The sequence below is a fragment of the Rhamphochromis longiceps genome, linkage group LG19 (genome assembly GCF_057381845.1).
Source record: "Rhamphochromis longiceps isolate RC_006_pf linkage group LG19, R_longiceps_female_GT1.1, whole genome shotgun sequence".
NCBI classification, from domain to species: domain Eukaryota; kingdom Metazoa; phylum Chordata; class Actinopteri; order Cichliformes; family Cichlidae; genus Rhamphochromis; species Rhamphochromis longiceps.
The window spans coordinates 935,046-962,444 of record NC_140575.1 but is presented as its reverse complement, the minus strand read 5'-3'; the positions used below and the strand labels follow the sequence as shown (position 1 = coordinate 962,444).

The 27,399-nt window shown below is 40.1% G+C and overlaps 2 protein-coding genes across 2 annotated transcripts in view; both read left to right on the top strand.

Moving 5' to 3' along the window:
- LOC146645978 (rab3 GTPase-activating protein catalytic subunit-like) overlaps positions 1-27,399 on the top strand; it is a 139,315-nt gene that overhangs the window by 21,162 nt on the left and 90,754 nt on the right. The gene's annotated exons all lie outside the window — the stretch shown is intronic.
- Positions 74-26,100, top strand: LOC146645982 (laminin subunit beta-4-like). The gene is made up of 15 exons (XM_085391686.1): positions 74-712; positions 2,116-2,204; positions 11,062-11,139; positions 12,482-12,672; positions 13,391-13,526; positions 13,799-13,872; positions 14,016-14,204; positions 14,431-14,494; positions 16,094-16,308; positions 16,886-17,006; positions 20,585-20,773; positions 21,856-22,011; positions 22,154-22,257; positions 23,630-23,709; positions 24,009-26,100. The coding sequence occupies exons 3-15, from the start codon at positions 11,118-11,120 to the stop codon at positions 24,226-24,228; spliced, it is 1,761 nt and encodes a 586-aa protein (XP_085247812.1). The 5' UTR covers positions 74-712; positions 2,116-2,204; positions 11,062-11,117; the 3' UTR covers positions 24,229-26,100.

Genomic DNA, 27,399 nt, shown 5'->3' with positions numbered 1-27,399 from the left:
TCACTCTGCCTCCGTGTCCTTCCCACGTCTTGCTGTCAGTTTCATGTATACAGTCATGTATTTGTCATCTATAGAGACATCTTTAGAGGTACACACACACACCAGTCAACCACTTATTCAATATCAGCATCAAGAATAGGTCGGTGTCCCGGTCCTAGAACAAGACATGAAGTCAGCGCTGTTTTATTTATATATGCTTCATGTAGATGAAACTGGAAGGACGTGGTCAGCACTGATGTAAAGACGCGGTGTTTTCTGTCAGTGTCAGGAGAGTCTGCTCTATTGTAACGTTGTTTCTTCCTGAAACACACAATTGCTGCTGCTGTGCTGTGAAGCACGTTCAGAGCTATAAGAACCAGTCTGTTTAACTATCAATGAAAAATGAAGAATTATCAGTTTGACTGTGTGACAATTCTGCAGGAACAAAGTTGTGCAGCTCTCTCCACAGTGGAGCAGATCTCCTTCCTGTCTTTGACGCTTCTTTTTCTCTTTCTGCAGTAACAACTATTAATGTGCATTTGTATATGTTTACAGTGTTAGCAGAAACAAAGCTTTGGTGGCCGTGACTCCAGAGATGGAGCCGAGTATCTAATCGAATCATCGGTTTGTTCTTTAAGCCTTAAAAGTGTCCATGTGCTCCACACTGGATCCCAGATTGACTCTGATGCATCAACTGGAACATGAATCCAAAATCCTGCTCCTCACATTCAAGGTCTTAAATAATCAATAATAATTTCAACTGTATATTTGATGATTGTCAGCACAAAGAGGGAGAGAGAGGAACAGAGAGGGAGAGGGGGAGATGCAGAATGAGGACAGAGATGAACAAGAGCAGGTGAGACTCACATGTTAGTCAAATGGTTGTTTACCAAGAGTATCACCGTATCACAGGTCCTCATGTATCTCGTACCTAGTGTTTCTTTTTAGGTTTGTTATTTTTCAAATTATATATTTATTAAGTTCTGCAGCTTGTTTGCACAACAAGGCTGAATAATTATAAAATTTTCTCAATCTAAATAGTGGACTTTGGTAGAATTAAAAAAACAAGTGTAGTGCAGGTCTATGATGATTTTTAGTGCTGCTATCATCTAGTTCTGATTCTGGTTCTGTCTTTGTTAAATCCTATATAGTCCTGATTTTGAACTGTTGTAGTCCTGTTTTAATTCCGGATCAGTTCTGGGTCTGGTTGAATCGGGGTTTAGTCCTCGTGTCTTGATACAGCCTGACTTTGTTCTGCCTCGCTGCTTAATTAAAAAACTAGTTTAAGGTGTCCTGCACATGTGATATATATTTTCCCCTATATGAAGTCATTCTTTTTTGAACAAAACTCAAAACTCAGCCAATTAATCTTTCAGTCATTTCTAACCCCCCCCCCCCCCCCAAAAAAAAAAATACATCCCACATGCATAGGGCTAAGCCCCGGGTGTTTCAAATGTCTGGCTCCGCCTCTGGTAGAGAGAGTATATGGGCTCAAATTGTGGTCATAAATATTTTTTACTTGTAAATCAGGATTTGTGTGTTAGGTGAGCACTCGGCTGTCGGGGAAACTTGTTTGTTTAGCTAACCTGTGCAGGTGAATGAATTTACCCTGACTAAAGAAATCAAGAGAAACGCACCGGGCTGCTCAGTGACTAACCACGGTTACTGTGCTTTTATTATGAGTATTATACTGTAAGAGCAACAGGCTGGACTCTGCACATATTTAATAATCAGTTCTGCGCAGAAGCAAACAGCTGCATGTTTTCTGTCGCTTTCCACATGTGGAACGACATTAACGCCAACTTTTAAAAACCTGGCACTTCAGTAACCCCTCATTAGTCAATAGCTACGGATTAAATAGCAAAGCCCGATACTTATGTACTGAAACCAACTACTTCCGCTTGGCAGCTTAAGTTAAAATGTTACATTTTCCCCTGATTATTATTATTTTTTTTTTTTACTGAGTTTGTTACAAATATTCAGGTTAAACTGTCCAAATTATTTTTAATGAATTATGTTCACAAAGTCACATGTGCAGTACTCTGTACAGCTTGCATCCTTTAGGACAAATAATTTGAAACATTAATATTTCTTGTTCAATACTGAGCTGATAACACCTCTGTATGTTGTGACCAGGATGCAGCAGCAGACTGAACCTCGACTGAAACCTGCTCCATCATCTCATCTTTGCAGATGTCCATTTATAAAGCATCACCAACTCAAAGGTAAACATGATATTAGAAAATGTGTTAGTAAGGCCTTTAAAACAAATAAAAAATAAACAGCTGTCGGCAGAACTGTAGGACTGAACAACTTCAGATCCCGAGTGTGTGAGGACGGAGAAGGATCAGCTCTATTTCAGATTTGAGATAAACTTTATATTTCAGTTTGTGATGATTCAGGAGCTGTCCTCAGATTCAGATCTCAGCACCACCCAGTGACAGCAGACAGATCATCTTATATCTTCACTCTTTGTAGTAACTCCAAAATTAACTGAAGAAAACAGTACAAAGGTTAAAGTAAGTAAGTAAACTTTTCACAGATAAAGATCACAAAGTGCTTTACAACACAGAAAATGGGAATATAAAAACAATATAACAGTAAATAAAACAATGTAAAACAATAAAACTATAAAAACAGCATAAGAAGAAATTCATCCATGCTTTTCTAAATAAAAATGTCTTCAGCTGTTTCTTAAAAGAATCAATGGAGTCCGTGCAGCGAAGAGACAGTGGGAGAGAATCCCACAACCGTGGTGCCGCCGTCTGAAAGGCCCGATCACCACGAGTTTTAAAATGAGTGCGTGGTACCACCAGCAGTCTCTGATCTAATGACCTTAAAGCCCAGGGAGGCCAAGACTGGAGTGATATGCGATCTTCTCTTGGTGCCTGTTAAGAGACGTGCTGCAGCGTTCTGCACAGTCTGAAGACGATTTGTTAAACAAGTAAAAAGGCCGTTACAATAGTCTAAACGAGAAGAAATAAAAGCATGAATAATCATCTCAAGTTCAAGCTTTGATATCATTAGTCTGAGTTTAGAAATATTCCGTAAATGATAAAAACAGTTTCAGACCAGCTGCTTAGACTGCTGCTCGAGCGACATGTCAAATATGACACCGAGGTTTCTAAGGCTTGATTTTACAGAAGGGTCTAAGAAGCTGATATGCTGTCTGATTTCTGGGACCATGTGGTCTGGAGCAATAATTAGAGTTTCTGTTTTATCAGAGTTTAGTTGGAGAAAATTGTCATATAACCATTTGTTGATTTCTGTCAGGCAATTACTTAAATTAGACAATTTATAAAACTCAGACATTTTGAAGGAACAGTATAGTTGGATGTCGTCAGCATAGAGATGATAGGAGATATATTTATAGCGCTTAATAATTTGGCCTAGGGGAGATACATAAAGTAAAAAGAGAATTGGACCCAGGACAGATCCCTGAGGTACCCCACACGGCAAAACTGTTGATTCTGACGTGACATGATTCATGCAAACAGTAAAAGATCTCTCAGACAGATATGATATAAACCATTTTAAAACAACACCAGTAATCCCAAACAAGTTCTCGAGTCTGTTTATCATGATGCTGTGATCTACAGTGTCAAAAGCAGAGCTGAGATCCAGCAGGACCAGCACGGTGTGCTCTCCAGAGTCTGCTGCCATCAACATATCACTGGATACTCTAAGTAAGGCCGTTTCAGTGGAATGCAATTTATGAAAACCAGACTGGAAAGTGTCCATAACAGCATTTTTATCCAGGAAATAGTTAAGTTGTTCTAGTACTACTTTTTCTAAAATTTTTCGATATAAAAGGCAATTTTAACTTGTAATTCTATGTTATAACAACAACTTCAGTCATCTATCGTCAAACTGATATAGAACAATATGTTGAAATAACAAACATCTAGAATTACATTTTACAGTGCACAAAGACATAAACACAAAGCGTTTATGGATCACGGATCAGGATCAGTGAGATGTGGCTTTCTCACCCGACAGCACGGACACGGTTGTGGCTGAAAGCCGACAGCTCGCTGATTCTGATCCGTCGGCCGGTCCGCGTTTTGTGTTTACGCCCTTTTTGCACTGATTCTGAAGCTGCAGCTTTTATCTCTGTCCAAACAATATTGACTGAACTGTGGTGTAATCTATATGGATGTACATGCATGCGTCACTAGGCGGCAGTACTTACCCACAAACAGGAAATGGGTTGGCACGTGAACAGCCACGAGAAAAACTGCATTAAAGATTGTTGTTGCTCCACGTTATCACTTGAGCAGGAGTTTTATTCAAGAGCCCAACACAACATGAAGCAGCAGCAAAAGAAGATCCAAACTACGCTTCACATAAACATCGTCATGGATTCACTCTGACTTTTGCTGTTTCGCTTCGAGCACGATAAAAATCACACTTCATGCACAGCTCTCTCGCTCTCTCTCTCTCTGTGATGGATGCATGCAACCACACAACTGAGATGCTTGGTAATATTCATTTGGTCTTTTGTCTTATGTTTACGTTATGCTCTAAAGCTTCTGTGATCATAAGTTAACTAATTTGATATTTTGAGTTTACCTGTAATGCATGACAGCACTAAGCTATAGCCCAAATGGTGGCATAGACTTTGCTTTGCATTGCTTGTTATTTTATATAGGTATGTTATATTGATTATATTTCTGCTCTTTCGGAGTTACCTGACCTCCGCTCCAGTCCTTCCTGGTTTGGCTGAAAGAGGAGGCTGAGGGTGGAGCTGGTTTAAATGCAGAAGCCAATAAAGTGGACTGGACCATCTATTGTGATCATGCAGGGGGAATGGGGTTCTTCTTGAATGATGGTTAGCTGTTATCTCTTTAGTTTTCACCTTTGGTGTATATAATGGTTTATTCATTTGCTATATAACTGGAGCTGTTTCTCATTTGGGCAGGGCAGTTTGTTGAGTTATGTTTTTGTTAAGTGACTTTTGAGTAGCATTCTGTTAAGTTAACCTCTTTTATGGGCCCACTTGGTTCCTAAAAACTTTATTGTTTGTTATTTTGAATTTTTGTAATCATGTTGTCCTTTTTGGGCGTATAATAAAACCCATTTTTTTGAAGATTACATTTGTGCCTGTGTTCCTGGCTGCTTGGATCATAACACTCTCTCTCTCTGTATCCCGTCTAAAAATCTGTTTTCTGCATTATTCGCTTGCTTGTTACGCACAAGTCTACCACTGTTTACAGCCTGTCGGACGCTGTTTGTTTCCTTTCACTTACTTCCAAAAAGAAAGCCTAATTTCTGCTGTTAAATACTGAACATATTTAAACTTTTTAAAAATTAGAAACTTTTGCTGTGTCTCTAATCCAACCTCTGTAACCTTGTTTCACTTCAGCAGCATCAGGTAATGTTCAGATGTTGATTCATGGTTTTCTTTCGTTTTTGATGTACTGCAGAATATTTTTATAAAATCCAGGGCAGGAAAATCACCTTCATGTTTCTCTGTTTTATCCTCAGCTACTTTGACACAAAGGCCTCTGCTGTGACGCTCACACCTTTGATAAAGTCTGGCAAGTGTCAGCTTTCTTTTTATAGATATAAAAATATGGATATGTAGTGATGCATGATCAGAATCCAATCGTGGAATCGATTCTAGAAATCAGTGACGATACCGAGCCCTAACAGTTACACAATCATATCAAAAGTTTCCACTTTCTCTTTTGTATCAGACACACTGAGAAAATATTTGGGATAAATAACCATGAAAAGAATGTATATATTCAGTTTAGAGGTTTACACATCACATCATTATAATCACAGAGCCTGTTTCACTAGAATCGTCCACTTGATGGCGCAGTAGAGCAAATGAATCATCACAATGCTTCAAACCATAAATCGACCAGTTGGATAGAAGCTTCAGTTCATCACGAAGCTTCATCTCACTAACACTACTCACCAAGTCCCGTTCAGTTATGTTCTTATTATAGTTGTAATAAGAGTCTGAACACATATTTTACCCATTTTACCTGAATTAACACAAAAACAGTGAAGCAGCAAGTTTAACCTTTCACATGTTTTTAAACACAAATGAAACACTATATCATGAATTGCATCATTGTTGATGTTTTTTAATTAGTTTTTTAACCATTATGATCTATTTATTGATTATTTATCACCTGTAATCTATTTCTTATGACTGTTTTTACTAGCAGGCTTTATTTATTGACAGCTATGTTTACCAGGGTTACATAGAGCTGCTCAAAGCTCATTCCTGTCTGGAGAGCTCATAGTGCAGGAGGCCAGCTCGTCCACTAGAGGGCGCTGTTACACAGGCACACACTCACATTCAAACATTTAACAGTAACGTGTGAACGACAGAGACTTTAAACGAGAACCTGAATATGAAAACAAACACTGTGACCACAAACACTGATGACACACTGTGGATGTGACGTCACAGTGGGCAGTTACACACTCTTTAACACACACCTCTCTGATTTCACCTGAACTCACACTTTAATAAATTCACCTGCTGATCTTTATTCACACACGGACCGGGCCGCACCTCCACAGAAGAAAATACAGTCAGATGATCCTGACTTCTCAGCAAAGGTTCACATCATTCATAAACTCATTAAGACAGTGCACCATTTAAAAAATATTTCGGGGGACGTTCCTCCTCCCTCTCTGAACAAGATAGTTTAATAGTTTAATTATTTTACACTGTTACTGATGTGATGTTCTATAAAGTGGTTTTAATAAAATAAAAAAAGAGGCAAAATTTAGTTTGTTTCTTTATTCAACTTTTGAACAGTGGGACTCAGTCAGTACATATTCAGTTAATGCAAATTATTTACACGGCAGTGCACTACAAGCATACATCTAGACTCCACAGTAGCAGGTGGGGGTTTTCTTTTTTGAGGACGGCTCCTTTTACCTGTCACTACAGATGGTCTGTTTATGTTTTGATCAAGAGCCTTTTTTTGGGCAGCTGAAGAGGAGAAGTCTATCTTATGGCCAACCTCTGGCTGTATCTTGGTCATATTACCCAGCAAAACCCAGTATGCAGGTTCATCTGTAACAGTCCTTGTGCCACAGATCAACACTGTTGCTTCTACATTAAACAGAAGAGCAGTGACGTGGCTGCAGGTCTCTGCGACTCCGGCCATACAGGTGCAGTGGGCGACTTCAACCTTCCCTGTGATGCTCACAGTGACCCATGGCTGCAATGCTGGTTCATTCAGTCTTAGAGTGCAGCACCTGAAACACACACAGACAAAGTTCATTTAAAGACAAGAACTATGAGCCAAGGCCGACACAAATGTGTTTAATCTACTTTATCATAAATGTAACAAAGTGTCTAGAAAGTTAGCACATACATGTCATTTTTCATTTCTTTATGTGTCCATCTATAGAACGCTGCAGGTTATAGTCTAAATCTGTCTGTTCTGTCAGAAACCTGCCTGCAGAAAATGAACCTAAAGTATGTAATGCAAGGATGTCATCACTGTAGAGATGGAGAAAGCATAAAGTGACAATTATGAACCACTTAATATGATAAGGAGATTCTGCAGGTCATTAATCAAAGTATAAAACTAAAATAAAATGTATTTTTAGTGACACAGGATACAAACATGTAAGCAAGATGTGTAATTAGGATTATTTATAATAAATATGAATAAATTAGTGCAATTTCTTTAACCATAAAGAATAACAATCCTTCAGGAGAATGTCACATCAATGCACTGAACTCACTGTTATCCCTCTAACAGCCTCCACATGTTCTCACTGTAATTTCCCCTCATGAATGAATTTATGCTGCACTAATGTGAATGTTTGCAGGGAAATCAAACGCATTTCACTCGCAGTACTCGAGCTGACTTACCTTTGTTTGAATGACGACTTGTACGCGCTGACTCCACAGACAAGGTACAAAATAGCGCTAGGTGTTCGGGGTTTCTACTCCACGGCCGTATTTCATACGGGTCCACATTTCCAATGCACGCTATTTTCTGCAAGTACCGCTGCTTCGCCTCTGGACGCAATCGGTCTCTATACAGTTCATTCTCTTTTGAGCTGCTTTTAAGCATCTTTCTTGTAGTCGTGGTTCCAACACAGTGTGTTTGTTTTAATTCGTAGATTGGCGCTGCGCTCCCACAATGCATTGCGGTGTGACGTCAACTCCAAAGCCCTATATAAACCTAGTGGGAGTGACCCCCCACAGAGGGACAAAAGGACCCCTGATGATCCTCTAATCGCCTGAGCCAAGGTGTGAAACTGGGTGTGGGTCCCAATCAGCCAGAGTTTCGGGTGTGTTCATTGTGAAACCTGGCCCCACCTTATCATGCGAATTCCTGAGGTCAGATGGCCCAGGATGTGAGTGGGCGTTAAGGCGTCTGGGAGGGATCTCAAAACTGGATTATAGATGGCAGAGAGTTGGTGTCGTAAACCCCGCCTCTGTTCAAAGATGGTCGCTCACAGTGGACATAGATGCTTCTTTCACTCCTCTTTCAAACCATCTGTCCTCTCTGTCCAAAATGTGAACATTGGCATCCTCGAAAGAGTGTCCTTTATCCTTAAGATGCAGATGGACTGCTGAGTCTTGTCCTGTGGAGGTGGCTCTTCTGTGTTGTGCCATGCGCTTGTGAAGTGGCTGTTTGGTCTCTCCAATGTAGAGGTCTGGGCATTCCTCGCTGCACTGTACAGCATACACCACGTTGTTAAGTCTGTGTTTTGGCGTTTTATCTTTCGGGTGAACCAGTTTTTGTCTGAGTGTGTTGCTGGGTCTGAAATGCACCGGGATGTCATGCTTGGAGAAAACTCTCCTGAGTTTTTCTGATACACCAGCTACATAGGGGATGACAATGTTGTTGCGTCTGTCCTTCTTATCCTCCCTCGCTGGTGTCTGGTCTTCTTTTCTGTGCCTCTTTGCTCCCTGTAGTCGTATGAATGGTAAACTACACTCATTGGCAGCAGCATAGGCACATTTAAAATTTCTTCTGAAATTTTCCCTCTCTAGTTGTATTTATACTGGTCTGGAATTGCACACTAATAAGCACTTCACTGCATGTCTTGCTGTGTATGATTGTGTAACTGACAAATAAAATTTGAATTTGATTTTATTTTACCTGCTCTTTTTGTTCTGGTACAACATGACAAATGCGAAGATAAAAAACCCTCCCAATCCCTCTCCTATGGGAGTTATGCCTGTGCAATATTCTCTCTTACACACACCGACTTTCTCACTTTCTCTCTTTGCCTTTTTTTTAATCTCTCACACTGATAAGTACAGCCTGAGGCTGCATATGTCTCAGGTGTGCTGTTACTTGCCCAGATGTGTTCTTTCTTTTGCGATGGAGGCAGAAGTAGGTATGTTCCATATTTACTCTAATTAAGTCTATCAACTATCTTTTAAGTCAAAACTGGACCTGCTGTTAGAAAAGTCAGGCAGCTTTGTACCTCATATGATCAGCTGATTTGTTCAATTTAACTGGAATAATTTGCATTTCATAGAACTGTAAGCCTGCAAACAGTATTTTGTGAAGCGTTAATTGCTCTGCACTGAAATGTATTTGGGGTTGTAGATATAATTGGTAATTAATAGTTGGTGTGTTAAATTGTGAACCTATGAATTTGTTTTATCGTTTCACTATTCTAAAGTAGAAATTAAAGGTTGGTGGGTATTTTCAGTGTACATATAAATGTTACCACCAAGTTTTTGACAGTTTTTGTCATTCGACAATTGTACTTTTTAAATATGTTCAAGGTCCTGTCAGACCATTCTAATCGATTGTGGCTATAAGGATGTGTGACAGATCACATCAAGATATTTATCACTTTAAGTTCATACCTATAAACAATATTCCCAGGAGCATGATAAATATTCAGTACTTCATTCCATTACACACACACGCACATCTTGAAATGTAATTTGCAAATCCTATTTAACTTGTGCAAAATTTGTGAGCATGAATATTTAGAGTATTTGTATTTTTCGTGTTAGGCATTCTAAGGAGTCCAGAGAAAGCTTTGTTTTTGCACATCACTAACACGATTAAGTCAGTGTTTTACATGTAAATCACGGAGAAGTTTGAATGATGAGAAACACTAGCTCCCATCTGGATTATGCCTTTTCCTGGGAAAATTGTTTTTGTTATTAATTTTTTACCTACCTTTTTAACCTTTACAGTGTTCCAACTGTTTCGAAAAACAAGTTGGAAATCTGTTTATATTTACTATGTTGTGAACATACTGATCCAACATACCTATCCACTTCTGTTTCCCATAGCACTTTCCCTGCAGGGGACAATAAAGCTAACTTAGAAACAACACAAAATGATAACTTGCCTCTCCATAAAGAACTTGTGCAATAAAACTGGCTTAAATGCATGGAAGGTGTTGAAATGTTCAGCAAAACTTCATTTTCCTTTCATTCCTGTGAAAGTGCATCAGTCCCCTCAGGGGGTTGCATTTGATTGCTCTGTGAAAACATACTGCTCTGTCAGGCTCTTTTATTTAAATGGGAGGAGGCATATTATATTCAACCAATACCCCACTTTCTTTTATTCAGTTTGAAAAAAAAGAAAGAACTAGCATTTAATCGAAGGTTAGCAGATTTTTCATAACCATTTTCTAGTTATAGTACATGAGATTACTATCTTATTTACAAATCACTTTTTCTTTATTTTGTCATATATGGTGACATTAATGATGACATATTTGTCATGTGCTTACTAGAATTGTTTGTCTCATAACACAATTAAAATACAATATCTGTTTCAACTTTTCCAGGGGACTCCACAGTGTAAAGATAGAGACTCAGTTAACAGAGCAGCCAACAGCAAATGAAATGTTAAGAGGCTGGATAAGAGTCAATTCAGAAGTGATTATTGTTGTGAACTGCTCTATCAATAAAACAGAATTGAACTGTTTATTGATAAGAACATGAAAAATTATCGGTGTGATTTTTGTTTGTTTCCCTTAAATGTGTTTGGTTTTGTTAAATATACATTTTATTGTTTATGCAGATAAAACTGACCTTAGATTAGCAATCACGAAATGAGTAATTTAGCAATAAATGTGATGAAGATGTTTACATGTTTTTGTGCTCAGAGTAAGAAGAATTTGCTAGAGATCTGTGGAATCTACCTGACCAGCCTCAGCACAACATGATCTTTCACTTTTTCATCGGTAAGTTCAGTTTCTAATCACTGCCATATGTTTTCTGAACTTTCACTCAGTGAAGGAAGGACCATTAAAATCACTAGAGCTTGGAAACAAAGCACCTGGACTTCTTTAAGTTTCCTGAAGACAGTTCACCTCGCATCCAAGAAGCGTCTCCAGTTATAAAATGAAATGGTGGAGAGCCCTGGGTATTTAAACCCTAGTAGGAGTGATCCCAAAAGAGGGCCTGGGAAGGATCTCAAAACTGGATTATAGATGGCAAACAGTTGGACACTTCCAGTGCAGGACCCCTGGGGTGTGGGACAGAGGGAAAGGGTGTGGTGGTATTCTCACTCACTGAAATGAGGGAAACAGGTGTTAGAATGGGTTTCAGATGCTGATCCAAGGTGTAAGTTGTGAATTGCAAAGTCTTTTCACAGGCGCAGGTGAAGCATAGAGGGGTAGGTGGTCAGGGTGAGGTGCAAAGGTAATCCAATGAGTGATCTGTTAAAGTCAGAGTGCTGGGTGGGGAGCAAGGCAGGTGAGCATAGTTGGAGAAACTGCGAGTTGAAGCGATTGAACCAAGGCAGGCTATGGCAGTGAGTCTCAGCAACATCCGGAGATTTTCTGTGAGAAGAAAGTCAAATTTAGGAATAACTATAACCGCGACTAATGAGGGCTAGCAGACAATCTGGGCTGCCGGCTTAGGTGCAGCCTTTCAGCAGTGATGCGGCAGCTCTGCCCAGAGGTGGAAATGCCAGGATTGTGAAAAAAACCCAGCACTCACGCAAACCATGACAATTCCAATCACTTTCTTTTCAAACTCTTTACCATGACCTGGATAACAAAACATTAGAATTCAATGTTTAATCTAACAATGAATAAAACTTCCTGTAAAGAAAGTGACATTGCAGTTCTCATGTTGTGAGATGTGATGTCCAACACCTGCAGGTGCACCTCCTCTTTGAGGAAAAGTCCAAGTTGTTATGGCCAGGGCAGGGAGCAGTTGTCAGGTTGATCAGGTGTGCTGTTCAAGGTATTTTAGCTGAAGATTTGCAGACATGCAATCACTTGTTGAAGGTTTTCCTCTTGTTGTCACGTGTTTTTCTTCCCAATCTATTAAATTTAAACTTATTTTTAGTTCTCATCATAACTCTTGTAAAAACAAAAATGTGAACACCTTTCTCCTTCTAGAAAGCTATAATTTAGAAAAAAAACACTTCACTGTGACGCTTTGGAAAAAAGGATCGATTTAACGATATGCTGAAATATTTAAACTGCAGACAACTATTTTATTTTTATGTCTGTTAAAAGACCTACTTTCCCGAGTCTGGAAGAAATGTCCAATACCTCAAATGTCTTTGGTCAGTTTGTCTCTCTGCAGCTTTCCTTCCAGCAGTTCACCTTCAGGACTACAAGGACTTCCAGGACCCATGCCCCATCAGCTCCTGTAACCCCCAGCTGGGTGACCTGTTGGTTGGTCGTGCTGCTCAGCTCTCAGCGTCATCCACTTGTGGTCTGGATGGACCACAAAATTACTGCATCATCGGATATCTGGAGGTCAAATAGAAAATTCATACACACAAAGTGTGTGTGTGTGTGTGTGTGTGTGTGTGTTAAGTGAAGCAAGATATGTCAGCCTGTGTGTGAATAAACTACAGCTGAACTCATTTTCTCTTTGATTGATGTTTCTGGCTGGTCTTCATACTGAAGCATGTTCAGATCTGTGTCTTTATTATCTGACGCTGTTCTCTTCACCCTGAGGATCATTTCCACCTCTCCCATCGTGTATGCTTTTCTCTTTATTTTCTTTTCCTTCTGATGTATCGTCAATCTTTGCATTATTTCTCCAGCATTCAAAGTTCTTCTGACTGGTGAATCACCCGAGCATGAAAAGGCTCAAAGGATGAACAAGTAAAAATAACAGACAACTTGGCAATGATCCAGTTTTAAATTGTATGTTCAGGCTCTTCAAGCACAGCTTAAAGCATGACTCTGTCTTCTGCATTGATCAATAACAAAATAAATTTGTTATATCATGGAAGATGCTATTTTTGCCTGGGCTAATAGCCTGTTCCATGATTTGTAGGCGTTGGTATAATGAAGAAATAAGCATTACCTCCTTTATGGTGATTGAAATACTTAATAAATGAAATTAACTACAATAAACTACATGAAATATCATTACTACTAAAGTAATGATATTTCATGTAGTTTACTTGTAGTATTATAAACCCAGAGGTAATCATTGATCAGGCTGGTTTATGTTTATTCATAGGAGGGGCAGAAATGTTTCACATGTGACTCTCGGCTACCATATCATCGCTACAACAGCCCAAACAGCCATCGTATTGAGAATGTCATCACAAATTTTGACCTCGAGAGAAAGCTGAAGTGGTGGCAGTCGGAGACTGGTAAGTTTGAGTATTTCTGCAACAACAAACTGTCCAATCAGAGGGAGAAGGAAAACTATGTGAAATCAATATATTAGTTACAAAAAACATTTTGTTTAGGTGGCAGAATGTGTTTGGGTAAGAGAAAGCACTTAGCTGTGCAACTCTACCCCTACTGCTCTGTGTGTGACAAAGAAACACGACTTACTGTTTGTGGAACGTTACAGTTAAAATATGCTATCACAAATAATCTGCAACACTGTAAGTCTGCTCTGTGTTTGCCTTCTGTGCAGGAGTTCATAATGTCAGCATCCAGTTAAATCTGGAGACTATGTTCCAGTTCAGTCACCTGGTCCTCAGGTTCAAGGTATACCTCTAAAGCGTACTGAATTTAATGTTTTTAGGGAATTAACTTAATGTTAGTCAAAAAGTCGTATGAATAGAAAAGAGCCTACACCTTTAACATTTGCCTAATCAAACATTAAAATAATGCTAATCTGCTCTGTGCAGAGTTTTCGGCCAGCAGCCATGTTGGTGGAACGATCAAGGGATTTTGGGCGAAGTTGGACAGTTGTCCGTTACTTTGCAGAAGACTGTTCTCTTCATTTCCCTTCAGTGTCGACTGCGCCCGCCAGGAGCATCGATGACGTTGTCTGTGACAGCAGATACTCTGGATCAGAACCATCCTTAGTTGGAGAGGTAACAATTGTAACTACAGCCAGTGTGAACATGAGCTTTTTTCTATAGCTCCCCTGGGCTTCAGTCATTCTGGACTTTGTCTTAAGAATTCATTGAGACAAAACTGAAACTAATTCACAGGAATGATAAAATGATGAAGTAATATAACAGCAAAGCATTAATGATGCTTTTTTATACTGGTTCTGTGTAAGTAAATATGTTTGTATTTCTTATATTTGTCCTCTAGGTGGTCCTGAAAGCTCTTGATCCTGTCTTTAAAACAGAAAACCCTCATGCACCGAACATCCACGGTGAGGTTTTCCTAAATAGCTGTCACTGTGTTTATATGTAATAATAATAATAATGGATTGCATTTATATAGCGCTTTTCTAGACACTCAAAGTGCTTTACAATTCCACTATACATTCACTCTCACATTCACACACTGGTGGAGGCAAACCATAGTTGCCCTGGGGCAAACTGCGGGGGGGGTCAGGCTTATTTCTTTTATAACGTTTTAACATGGGAGTCTAAGGCTACATTCACACTGCAGGCGAAAGTGCATCAAATCTGACCTTTTTGACCCTATGCGACCCATATCCGATCATGGTATGACAGTGTGAACAGATCCGATCTGGGTCACTTTCGTATGTGGTGCTGAATCTGATACATATATGATGTTTTAGAAAGCGACTGCAGTTTGAATGATCATGTCGCATTAAATCCGTCTTTTACATCACTGACACAGGACAGACGCCAATTATTAGCACCGGAGAAGTGCACGAGAAGACATCGTGGACACTTCCTGGCCAGCAAGTGTAGATGTTAGTAAAACTGTTGGGAAGACAACGTTGGAGAAACGTGAACATTTTATTTGTACTGTATAATCTGCAGATTCTGACAGAAATCTGCAGCTATCCTTTAAAGCACCGCTCCTCTCTAAAACAGCAATAAGGATAATTACTAGGCCATATGTAAATAACAAAATAACTTTATAACTTAAAGCAAAATTGGGAAACATAAGGTCTGAAACAAGTCTTTATATTAAGGTCCATCAGTCAAACAATATTGCTTGCTCTGGGTCTAAACGGAGCGCGTTGTGTGTGACATCTCTTTGCGCATGCGGGCCGCTTTGAGGGTTCACACTAGAGCGTGTTTGCTGTCACATTTTATTTGTAGTGTGAACGAGCAGACCAAAAAAATCTGATTTGATCAAAAAATCGGAATTAAGCATTAAGACCTGCAGTGTGAACATAGCCTAAGGGGACCAATGTGCTGCGAACATTAGAGGAACTGCAGGTTTTAGTCTTTCACCCATTTTTTTGCCTCAGGGGTTTACGCTCTTTAACAAGAGGTACAATAGATGTCTAATGAGCCTCCAATAAATGTATCATTCACTAGCTGGGCCCACGTCGTTATTTGAGGTTTAACAGCTTTTTTTGAATAGATAATAGTGAATGGCTTAAACATGAATTGAACTGCAGTTTGGAGTTGAACTGGAGGCGTCTCCTAGGCCTGGCAGATCCCTCATGTACTAATGTGAAGTGAAGAAGTGAAAGACTTGAAAAAGGAGAGGGAGAGTGGTGCACGAAAATGAGACAAAAGAGCTTGTAGAAATGTATATATATATATATATATAAATATATATATAAATGGTTATATATAGATAAGAGCTGGAAGGGGCGTGTTTAGAGGCGTAGTCCCCCTCCTGAAATTCAGAAAATGTATCTCCAATTATGTTCTCTGCATATTCATCATTGGGAAAAACTTCCCAGCGACAGACTGAAGATAGACCCTAACAAATGGCGCTCAGCAGCCCTGACACTTTTAATGTGTCTGTCAAATGGAACATTTTAATGGGAATAGGGGAAACGTGTAAAACTGAATATTGTTCTGATCATCATCCTCAGATCTGACCACCGTGACAAACATTCGGGTGAACTTCACACGTCTTTTCACACTTGGTGACACACTGCTGAGTCGAAAACGCAGGAACCCTCAGGACAAATATTACTATTCTGTTTACAACATGGTGGTTCAAGGAAGCTGTTTCTGTAACGGACACGCCAGCCAGTGTGTGCCCATGGCTGGAGTCCACAGGGACGTTTTCACCCAGCCTGGCATGGTATGGAGTAGAGCCGGTCTGAAATTATTCGTCCTTCAGTGATTAACTTGATTATTTAAAGTGATTAGTGCTTCCCATCTGTTAGGATTAGTACTAGTACTTGTTTTTGTACTTTGTTAATATTTTATAACAATGACTTATTGCATTATTGTGAAGCACTTTGGTTTTAAATGTGCTATATAAATAAAATTGTATTGTATTGTGATTTAATCAATGTTAACGTGCTGGGTTTTTTGTTTTTAACAAACAGCTTTGAAAGGCGAATCAAGAACTTGAAAGTCAGTAAAAAGAAATTAAAGATGAAGGCAAAAATTGAGAGAAAAGATTATATGTATTTGGGCAGCTGTGGCTTAAGAATTAGAAAAAGTCATCATGCATGTGTGACCTCTGCTATCCACAAATCAGTGGTCTTTGGGTAAAACTGGTGTTCTGGCCAGCAGGGGAAAATAGATGGAGTCCTAATATAACCTCTGCACATTTTTAATCAAATGTGTGTATGCATCATTTTTCCCTCGACATCACACTACACCTGAAACTGCAGTTGAGCTCAGCAGGTAAAGATATTTTCTGATTTCAGGTTCACAGACAATGTGTTTGTAAGCACAATACAGCTGGAGAAAACTGTGAGAGATGTCAGGATTTTCACAACGACTCCCCCTGGAAGCCTGGAGGAGAGGGTGCAGCAGACATCTGCCGAGGTAACTCAAATTGACATAAATGTATCACTTTTTAATGTTTTATTTAAAAAAAAAGAGATTGTTGGAAACATTATCAAAAATATTTTTAGGTTTTTGGCTAATACACAAATGTCATTGTGATTCAGTTGTCAAACTGATGTTTGCAAAATGTTTGCATATTTGCAAAGCCTGAACGTATAAAAAAATAAGAAATCAGTTTTCCCTTTCAAAGAACTTTTGCTGAGGCAGCAGAAGGTCAACTTCCTTCTGTAGAACCTACATCTGTATTACAGATTCATTTTAGATATCAGAATACCTCACATGATATCAAATTACAACTAGAGTAAGTAGTAAGTAGAATTGCTTACATTTGTGGATAGCATATGATTATTAGGGATTTTCAATCATTCTTAAACACATTCCTTTGATGTGAAATGAAATTTTGCTGTCTGGTTAAAAGTCAAAAGTATATGTCCACTTTAATGACTGAATTATTTATTTTGTTCTGATCTATTTTAGATCCAGACAAAGGTTAAATTAAAATAGATGAAAGACACAAAACTAGAAGCTCAGGTGATGCATTTGATGGCTTTTTGTCCCATTTTAAAATTGAATATCAGCACTTTTCAGTAACAATAAATGGTTCTGTGTGTGGTCATAGAACAACCTTGCACAATTTAAGCATGATTTAGACTTTCTACCACCTATTTTTTTTATTAATGTTATAATAAAATAATATTAGTAAATTATAATACATTATTTCAGTCTAAATTTTTATTCAAATCATTTTAATTCTAATAAATGTGTTCACCTTGAATCAGAAAAGTAGAACATGAGCAGCGAAAAAGAAGTAAAATAAAATAGCTCTGTTTCCTGTTGCCTCGATTGTAGAGGGGGACTTTAAACAGGAAATAAGCAGGGAAGAGGTCAGCGCGGATTCAGCAGGTAGGGAACATAAAATCAGCTGTAATGTCTCAGTGTGGGGAAAACAATCACAACCATTTCTGCTGAGAGCTTCAGTCCATTTTCTTACACAGCTGAATTCAACCAGATGTGAGCAGATGTTTCCTGACCTGTCCTGGCTGAGTCCATCCTCTACCCTGACAGTACCCTGTTTATGCTGTATTTATATTACACTATAGAGTTGGTATGAATTCAGTCAGTGAGTCTCTGCTGCAATTGATGGAAGCTAACTGTGACCATGATCCCACAGCCACTGTGCAGCAGTCACACTGTTCTTTACTTTGAACCCATCACAGTGCAGTAAACTCTCCTGTTCATCCTGCACTAACCTGCAGCCTTTAAATAACACAGTCTGCCTCAGTTTGTTTAGCAGCAACTTTATGAACAAACATCATGTGTCACGTACAGATTCAGAGACATGAGGACTTCCATGTAGGGCTGCCACAAACGATTATTTTTGCGATTAGTCGACTAATCAGATCATCACCCATTGGACGTAAAACATACAGCTTATTGCACCAGCAGCATCTGCTCTTATATAACTATCATTAGCTTACAGCTGTAAGTGTTTAAGGTCTGTGCTAACTAAAAATAAAGACAAGATGATAGTTTATTAAATTTTAATGAAATTTGCAGATTGTTTCGGTGAAGTTTAATAAACTCCTTGCTATCTAAAATATAACAGGACACTGGAGTAAATTCTGGAGCATCTCACACTTCTGATAATCAGCTGTCTGCTTGATGTTTATTCAGCTGTGTAAAAACTATAACTTTAATCTCAGACAAACCGATTTACTCAGGAACAAATAAAACACTAAAAAAAAAAAAGCCAAACAACAACATTTTTAAGTTATCTAAGTGACTCATATATCGTGTTTAACCTGAGTAGCGAAAGACGGCGGTGGGTTTGAAAATGATTTGCCGGTGTTCTCACGGGCTCTAGTGAGCCTCGCCCCCGGCTAGCTATCGAGCTAGTGGGTAACAGATGTCTCCAAAAACGTCGGAGCGCTTTTGAAAATATGTGGTGTCCTGATAAACTGAGCAGATATTTGAGGTTTACACAGCTACATTCTCGCCTGAAAATATGTTAAACGTTTATTTTGTGACCCAGAAAGAATAATAAGAGTAACATTAAAACTAACTAGCTGCCGCCATTGTTGGAAACTAAGCTGGGCTGCGCTATGAATTCTGGGTCAGAGCTACTTTTTCTTCTTCGGGGTTTAACGGCAGCTGGCATCCTTGTACATGCAGTGCTGCCATCTTCTGTTTCAGTCCGTTATTACACTCTTAAATCCTGCTACTTATTCCTGCGTCTTTTGGGATCTTACAAAGCTTCAAACGACGCGTCAACTATTAAATCAGTCGTTGACGATTTTGATAGTCGACGTAGTCGTGACTAGTCGACTAACCGTGGCAGCCCTACTTCCATGTGAGCTTTAAATGAGGATCCTTCCTTTAATTCTAACCTCTCTCCTTTCTCTCCTTCTTTCTTATCTGTCTCCATCTCTGAGTGAAATTAGCTTTCTGCCTTTTCTCTCCCATTAGAAATAAACCAGCTGGACCTTTGACATTATTTATCAACATAAATTAATACAAATTAAAAATAGGAATAGGAGGAATAAAATTCAGTAAAATTTTACACTCCAATCTCATTTTCTGGCAGAATTTTTGGAGTTTAAAATTATAAACCTCTGACCATTATTGTCTACAAGGTTAAAATGTGAATGTTAAACAGCACTTCCTGTTCTTACAGCAAAGAGGTGGCTGGGCAAAAGGAACAATAAAGGATTGTATCAGTTTGGCCAGAAAACATCTTGATGATCCCCAAGAATTTTAGGGAAAATACTCTGGGGACTGACAAGACAAAAGTTAAACTTTTTGAAAGGTGTGCACCCCATTACATCTGGCATAAAACTAACAGCATTTTAGAAAAGCAACATTATAGCTTCATTAAAATATGGTGGTGATAGTGTGATAGTTTGGGGCTGTTTTGCCTTCTCAGCACCTGGAAAACTTGCTGTGGTAAGTGTAACCATGAAATTTGCCATCTACCAAGACATCCTGAAGGAGAATAGCAGGCCATCTGTTCATGACTTCAAGCTGAAGCGCACTTGGTTTCTGTAGCAGGACAATAATCAAAACCCAGCAGCAAGTCCACCTCTGAATGGCTTAAAAAACACTTTGGAGTGGCCTAGTTAAAGTCCTGACCTTAATCCAATTGAGATGCTGTGGCATCACCTTAAAAAGGCAGTTCATACTCCAAAAACCTCCAGTGTGGCTGAATTACAACAATTCTGCAAGGATGAGTGGGCCAAAGTTCCTCCACGGCTGTAAAAGTGTCATTGCCAGTTAATACAAATGCTTGATTGCAGTTGTTGCTGCTAAGGGTGGTCCAACCAGTTATTAGGTTCAGGGGGCAATCACTTAATCACACAGGGCCATGATGGTTTGGAATTGCCCCCCCCCAATAATAAACCACTTCATTTAGAAACTGCGTTTTGTGTTCCGTTTTGTTATCTTTGTTTTATACTTAAATTTGTTTGATAATCTTAAACACCTCTGTATCTTGTTTGTTGACATGATTATTTTTTTCCATAACTTTTATACTTTAAAATGCTGTTTTCTGTCTTTCTTAGCATGTAATTGCCACAGTCACTCGGACTCGTGTCACTTTGATGCAGCTCGTTACGAAGCGACTGGAGGTGTGAGCGGCGGTGTGTGTGATGACTGCGGCAACAACAGGATGGGGCCTCAGTGTGAACAGTGTCAACCTTTTTTGTATCAGGATCCGCAGAGAGCGAAGGATGACCCACAAGCCTGCATACGTAAGCTTTTATTGTTATTTTACTTTTTGAATATTCATGCTCTCACTGTTCCTGTAGAAATGAGTCTCACCTTTTTCTGTTTCTATTATTTTCTTTCATTGCTGAAGTGGTGCGGCTGGATGTTTGTCAGAATGCAGCTCTTTATGGGATATTTTCTATGTTAACAGTAATGTCTGAATGTCAAACCCAGTGCTTTATGACTTTTACCAACATGGTGCAGTAACAGTCTCCATTAACTCAGTGAAAGCTGATAGTAAAATATGTTTATGGTACAGGTATTCAGATATTCGTTAAGTTGCTTGAAGACATTTCACCTCTCATCCGAGAAGCTTCTTCAATTCTAGGTGGAGAATCCCAGAGTTCAACCATTTGACCTTAGAACTGAAGAAGCTTCTCAGATGAGAGGTGAAACATCTTCAAGCAACTTAAAGAAGTCCAGACGCTTTTCTTTCCAAGATCCTTAGACTACAATGACCTGGATGACTGAGAACCTTCACAGACAGTTGTTCTGGTAATTAAATCTCAGCAAGTTTGTGGCTGATGGAGTCGTGCTTGGTCCATGAATTTGACTTGGTCCATAAGCTGTTTTCTCATCAAATGGGCTCCTCACCACAGCCCATAATGACGCTTAGGCCGGTGTCCCAGTGGACCGATAAGTCCACTCCTGGCTCCAGTATAGCACTACATTTCTGATCAAGATGGCAGTAGATTTGGGTGTAGTGTTTTTTTCAGTTTATCACAGCTATGGTATCATGCATAACTTTTGTCGCAAACAGAATGTGTGTAATTGCCAATTTCAATCACACTAGTAGCAGACTGTCTATCTGTAGTTGATGGCACAATAACGAGAGCACTGTTTATGTTGATATGACTGTAGCCTCAGGAGGAGGGTGATTACCCAACACAGATCAGCCCCTTGTTTCTCAGGGAAGCTGTCTCATAACAAGATGATGATTATTGTATGGTCTTTAATTTATAATGTTGTTTTGATCTGGTCCTTTAGAAATAAATCTACATTGAGTGAAATGACGTAACAGCTTTGGGATGATGATGTCATACCATGTAATGGTGATGTGTTTCAGCATGTAACTGCGATCCAGCTGGTTCACGTGGCGGCGGTCAGTGTGACGCTCTGAGCGGTCAGTGCGTATGCAAAGAAAATGTGGAGGGTCAACGTTGTGATCGCTGCAAACATGGCTTCTTCAGCCTGAGGCAGGATGACCCCACGGGTTGTCAGGGTGACCAAACAACTTTATTTGTCCTGTTGTCATTCTCAACAAAGGAGCTCCTGCTTGTGTGTATATGATGATTTCAACGAGCTGAAGGTATGAGCATGACAGAAACTTTCAGGCTGACTGTGTGTGTGTGTGTGTGTTTCAGCGTGCAGGTGTCATCCTTTGGGGAGTGTTGGGTCATGTGATCAGCTAACAGGAACTTGTGAATGTGACCCAATGGCAAGTGGACCGCTGTGTGATCGGTGTCTGGTAGGCCACATCTGTAAAATAAGTAATTTACTCTTTAGCTTCCTTTCATCCTCATTAAATTTAATTGATAATAGAGCTGGGAAATAATTCAAACAAATAATAATCCCAACCTAAGGAATATAATGTACACAGATAGGTAATGCCAGGATTCAAGTGCCTGTGTCCTGCCTGCTTTAGATGTGCCATGGATCCAACACAGCTGATTTAAATGGCTAAATGACTTCTTCAGCATGTCTTGAAGTTCTCCAGAGGCCTGGTAATGAACTAATCATTTGATTCAGGTGTGTTGACCAGGATGAGATCTAAAACCTGAAGGACATTGTCACTTGAGGCCTGGCGTTGCCTACCCCTGTACACTGTTAAGTGCTGATTTTTACAACCAAACAACCTCTGGCTAAGCAGATGCCACAACACAGAGGAACTACCTGGTTAGGCCAGGACGCTGCAGTCTATTTACACCTACAGGCCAGTGGACACTCTTTCAATGGTGAGGATGTATCGTGGACAGGGAGGAATGCTGGTTTGAGCATGGAGTCAAGGAGGCCATTTACAAAACTGAGCTCACAGCCCATTGTTCCTTCAGTGGTTTTAGTTTTAATCATTGTGCAGATGAACTGCTCATAAGGTTGGAAACCTGCAATCAGCTGAGACTGAGAAGTCACATGATGATGACGAAATGTGTCTCCCACTGAAAACATTTCTATAGTTCGTGGACCCCATGGGATTTTCTGGGACTTGGAGATGGCAGTCATAGAAAATAGAGTGGTTGCTGTTGAAACTGCCCCTAGTCATAAAAAAGAGAACTGTGATACACAGCATCAACAGGCTTAAGAGCGCTGGCAGTTAAAGACTGCACAAATTTTTTTGTATACAATATTAAACCCAGTATTTAGTTTCCTCATCAGTTCCACAACACAAGTAATAAAATCTCAAATTTCATCTAAGAAGATACTGAAGTACTAATAACATCAGTTACTGTCATGTAGTGAGAGCATTTTCCATCCCGGATGTGGTAACACGGATGTAGGTAGTGATAACAATGGAAAATCAAAATATCTGAATCACATTAAAACTATCTAATAAATATAATGCTGTGGTCATTCCTGAAGCAGCAAGAAGAAGAAGAACAAAAACTGTATGATTTGAAGGCACATAAAAACTCATTCAAACTCTGCAAGCATTGTCTGAATTTTCAAAATAAATGATGAATGAGTTTTAAAGCATAAAACAGTGTTTAAGTAAACTATATTTTGTCCTTAGTTTGAAATGATTGCCTGGACACAGTGATTCTAAAGCAAATATCACAACATTTTAGCCAGTCTGAGTGAAAGAAAAGTCTGATTTTAATGTCTTTTAATGTGTTTGTGTTCAGCCAGATTTCTGGGGTTTGGGAAACTCTGTGTTCAGATGCTCACCTTGTAACTGTGATATTGGCGGAGCTCACGGCAGCACGTATGTTTTCTTTCTGTCTTTATTTTGTGTGAAACATAATAAAAAGTATTGAATAAAGATCAACAGTCAGTTTGATCTGAATCACAGGTTAGTTTGAGAAAGAAGAAAAATTAACAGGAAGCACCAACTGAATACCAGTAAAATAATCAGAAAAAACAGTTTATTACCTTATAGGTATGGCACGCTGTTGTGAGCTGGAAATTCATCATAAAAGCAGTAATTAGACTCTTAATAACTGACACCATAGAGCCTCCAGTGTGTCACTTCCTGTCTTTTGGGGGGATTTCCTGTCCCGTCAGGTGTTCTCCAGAGGATGGACAGTGTCGCTGTTTACCCAACATGATTGGTCGGCGATGCTCTGACCCTGCACCTGGGTACTTCTTGCCTGCACTGAATTATTTCCTCTATGAGGCTGAACTCACTTTCCCACTGCTAGGAGGAAGGTCTTCTACAATTCCTCCTCCATCGCCTTCTTCTTCTGCTGATCCATCATCTTCTTCTCGGGTGTGTAACAGATGACAAGCCACCTGACACAGAGCTTGGAAAGAAAGTGAATGGAGTTCTTTAAGATAGATAGATAGATGCAGCATTTTGTGAGAAAAGTTGCGAGACATGTAAAGAAGGTAACTAAAAGGAGTATTCAACTGACAATTCTATGTCAACTATTGCAGATGATTTTAAATAAATTTTTAATATCTTGTAGATTTTAGTACAACATGGCGGTGCACATAGTCGCAGTTGTTTAAGGGCCCCCAATTAGGTGATCTTCTTTTTCTTTTTGTTTCCTTTTCTTTTTCTTTTGTTTCCCTTATTGTGTAGCCAAATTCACCTTAAGTCATTGGGAATTATACAACATCAGTTATGACAGCCAGAACCCCGTTACCAGCGATTATCAGTGGATCAACAACATCCCAGAGAACTGCCTGCGGTGCTAATAACAGCAGTCTACATACCACCAGACGCTAATGCTAGCACAGCCCTTGCCTACCTGAACGACACGATCTCCGAACAGCTACGGACATATCCAGAGGAAGTACACATCATCGCAGGGGACTTTAACAAAGCATGCTTAAAAACTGTGCTGCCTAAATTTGTACAACATGTGAAATGCCACATGAGAGGGAATAACACCTTGGGCCATGTTTACTCAAATATTAAGCAAGCCTACAGATCTGTTCCCCTCCCCCACCTGAGTATGCCCGACCACCTCTCCCTGCTCGTTGTCGCGGCATACACACCACTCAGGAAAAGGACAAAGCCCACCATCAGAAACATTAACACCTTTTCTAAGGAAGCTCTGGCTCAGCTGCAGGACTCTTTTGCCCTCACAGAGTGGCATGTCTTCGAACATGGCGACCTATAGACCCACACATCTGCAGTGGTGAGTTATGCACTGCATGGACACTGTCACCACGGAAAAGTAGGTCCAGGTCAGCCCCAACTGTGAAACCTGGATGACGAGTAAAGTTCAGGAATTGTTAAAAGCACACAACTCTGCATACAAATCTGGGGAGCACGATATGTATATCAGAGAAAGAGCAGACCTTAAAAAAGGCATCAGAGCAGCAAAACCGGACGATTCAAATAAACTATCGGATCACCTCTCAGACAACAACTCCAAGAAGGTATGGGAGGGCCTGAAACACATCACCAACTACAAAGGCAATGGGACAAATACGGATAACATGGACATCTCATTAGCAGAGGAACTTAACCACTTCTTTAGCCGCTTTGAGAGAACTGTAGACACACCTACCATGCACACCGCTCTGCCACAGCCTTCTCTGAGCACAGCCCTCACACATTTACTCTTCAAGAAAACTAGGTTTGCAGAGCAGTACCAGAGAAAAGCTGCTGGCCGAGATGGAATACCTGGGAGTATCTTCAAAGCCTGTGCCGACCAGCTGGCTCCTGTTTTCACCAGACTATTGGACCTCTCCCTGTCACATGCCACTGCCCCTCATTGCCTGAAATCAGCAACAATAGTTCCGAGTCCACCACCATCAGTGCTCCAGTGGTCGCAAAGTTCTTCAAGAAGCTGGTCTTAAAGCACATAAAGGACTGCATCACACCTAGTTTGGACCCCAACCAGGGTCGGCAACCCTGGGCACGCGTGCCACAGCTGGCAAGCTAAGGGTTAACTGATGGCACAACCATAGCTGGACTGGCCATCGGGCATATCGGGCATTTGCCCGGTGGGCCAATAGTGAATTTTGTTTTTATGGGCCAATGTTTTTTTGTTTGTTTTAGTTTTTGTAACGGTATAAACAATGAAAGGTGGTGTATTGGCCAGGTGCTGGCCAATGTGTAAAAATAGCTCAGTTGAAGTTATGAACTGTTTCTGACAGAGAAATAACACCAGGATACTTTTCTAAGCACCTGACACCTGGTAACTGTGCAGGGGCATGTCTAGCAAAGTTTTGCCAGGAGGCCAGGCAGGGCATTAACAGGGAAAGGGGACACATACTTTTCTTTCTTATTCTCATTAAAAATGCCTCGCTTTAAGTTTTTATCTGATGTAAAATGTATAGAAATCATACCAACAAGACGGTGTACATCACTGTCACAACAGTGTTTATTTTCATTAAAAGGCTTTATGATTTTCCCTGCAATACCTGGGGGGCTGGTCTGTAGTCAAAATGCCCAGGCTGATTTTTATTTGTCCCAGTCCAGCCCTGGGCACGACATGCAGTGAATTAATCTGAGAAGGTGCATTAAAAAATAAATGGCCGGGCCAGTGGTACACATTGCAAATTAACTAGCATAGACACATTAGTTGTGTCGCTTCTTAATGACGGTAACTTGGCTAACAACCCCAACTACCAGGTTCAACGTGTAATTGGCTAAAAATAACTTCGCCTACCAGTGAGAGGGATGTTGCTAGCTGGCAGTTTTTTCAAGCGATGTTGAAATTTCTACATTCCAACACTTCGAATGCTTCAGGAGCTCGACTCTATGAGGGTCAAAGTTTGCAGAACTACGAACGCAGCGGAAATCCATAGCTGTGCATGTTCATGGAGCTTTTTCACCTGCTGGACATCACTCCCAGTCAAGTTTTACTGTCTTCAGTGTTACGGCCGAGCGGGCCAGGCTGTGGGTGTGGACTCAAATGCAGACACAGAGGGAAGAAAAACGGGTGTGAACACAGTGCTTTATTTGCTGTGCCTAGTGAACTTAAAAAGCAGGAAACTATGAATGGTATGAACTGTGGAAGCTATGAACTGAGAACTGTGAGGCCAAACTGTGAACATGAAACTCGGAGTGCTATGACTAGGTGCTAGATTTCACGGATGGATCCGGGGAATGGGAAAAAGGGGCAGCGGCTTGGATGGAGGTACGCAGTCACTATAATGAGAGGAGACAAGTTGTCAGTGGCAGTCTAGTGAATCACAGCTGAAGGATTAGACTATGGTGGTTAGGGCTTACGCGTTGCAGGTTTAAAGTGTCATGCGAGGAGGGGGTGTCCAGAGAGGATCCAGAATATGCTTGGAGTGAGGGGCTTGGCAGGGAGGCAGGCAGGTGTAGTCCGATGATGGAAAGGAAGCAACCAGATGACAGAACCAGCGTCCAGGCGGAGATGTGAGTAATCTAGGTTGGGAAGCGCGACTGCCAGGTGGGTCCTATGACAAAGAAAACACGGTGAGGAGAAAAGCAGTAGTTAAGGGTTCTCACAAGGGCTTGGCGGCCTAG